Raw genomic sequence first — 1,345 nt, 5'->3', positions numbered from 1 at the left:
TTGGGGGGGGGGTGAAGCTGGTGTTTGTGAGCTGAGGATTTAGGCTCTGGAGGTCCTGTGGGTGCAGACAAGGACTGTGGACCGCTACAGGGATACTCTGTCCAGGTGGTGGCCCTACCACAAGTTGGTGTAGCTTAGGCAAGGTGTCCAGGGAAGTGCATTTAGCAGAACGGACCTGTCACTGTGAGGCAGCTGCTGTAGGGCTCATGTGCGCACACTAGCCCAGTGGCGAGCTGGCTGAGTGAGCCCTTTGGCACAGTTTGCAGGTTAATAAAACAAGCCATTGTTTGTGCAGCATGAAGTCCCTCTGTGTTCTGGTCCTGGAGATGATAATTAGCCTCTCAGGGCCACCATCATTTGCCTGCTCAGCCTTGTCAGATCAGGAAAGGGCATTTTCCAAGGCTAGAGGTGGCCTTTCTCCCACATCATAGGCATTCACAACTTATTAGTGAGAAGCAGCTAACCTGGGGGTGTCACCAGCTGCAGAGCGTGGCGAGGCTCCTATCTGGTGTGGGGCAGGGCTCCATCCTGTGCTGGGGGTTGTCAAAGGCTGGGGATGTCATCCTTGGAGACTGAGGGGCCTCTGTAGATGTGCTGAGGGTGTGGGAGGCTGGTGGGGTCACAGTGGACATCCTGGAAGTACTTATGGGGCATGGGGCACCCTGTGGAGGAAGGGTGGAGGGAAATGCCAGGGGCACAAGGAGATGTTGACTGTCTGCCAGGACTGCTCACTAGGTCACTCGCTCAGCCCCATCATTCTCCTTGCAGACATCAACGAGTGTGAAGAGGTGGGCAGCCCTGAGCCCCTGTGCCGAGGTGGCACCTGCAAGAACACGGAGGGTTCCTATCGCTGCCAGTGCTTGCCAGGCTACGTGGCCCTGGCCCGGTCACACCACTGCGTGCCCCAGACAGCCCAGAGCCCAGCAGCCGCGTAGCTCTAGGAGAGTGAGGGTGAGGGTGCTCCCCTTCTACGTGTGGCTCTGGCACCTGGGACCTGGGAGCACAGAGAAAGGCTCCATGGGGGCTGCGGGTGCTTCGAGGCTTTTCATTCCTTCCCCTCCGAAGCGCACAACTTCCCCGCCACCTCTCTCTACAGGTCAGGACTGAGCTCCCAGCCTCTGCACCCCCCTCTGCCCGGCCAGCCCCTCTCTTTCTGCAGCAGCACACACCCATGCTGTGGAGGCACATGGGGTGCCTTCCCCTGCCACACAGCCCCAACCTCTCCCCGTCACCCTGCCAAGAAAGGGGATTCATCTCCCTGTCACTGCTGCACTGACCTAGTGAAAAGTCTCACCCACACCGCGGGTGCTGGCCCCACTCCTTGTAAAGCATCCAGCCCCCAGGC

General features: G+C 59.3%; 1 protein-coding gene across 1 annotated transcript in view; it reads left to right on the top strand.

Moving 5' to 3' along the window:
- The window catches only part of LTBP2 (latent transforming growth factor beta binding protein 2), a gene marked incomplete at its 5' end in the record, with an annotated part of 15,288 nt that extends 14,353 nt beyond the window's left edge, over positions 1-935 (top strand). The window contains one exon of the mRNA XM_009077632.1: positions 769-935. Coding sequence (XP_009075880.1) covers positions 769-935 — 167 coding nt within the window. The remainder of the gene's footprint in view (positions 1-768) is intronic.
- Positions 936-1,345: the final 410 nt, after the last annotated feature.

This window comes from Acanthisitta chloris, unplaced genomic scaffold (genome assembly GCF_000695815.1).
Source record: "Acanthisitta chloris isolate BGI_N310 unplaced genomic scaffold, ASM69581v1 scaffold28686, whole genome shotgun sequence".
Lineage (NCBI taxonomy): Eukaryota > Metazoa > Chordata > Aves > Passeriformes > Acanthisittidae > Acanthisitta > Acanthisitta chloris.
The sequence above is the reverse complement of the archived record's forward strand: the minus strand, read 5'-3'. Positions and strand labels throughout refer to the sequence as shown.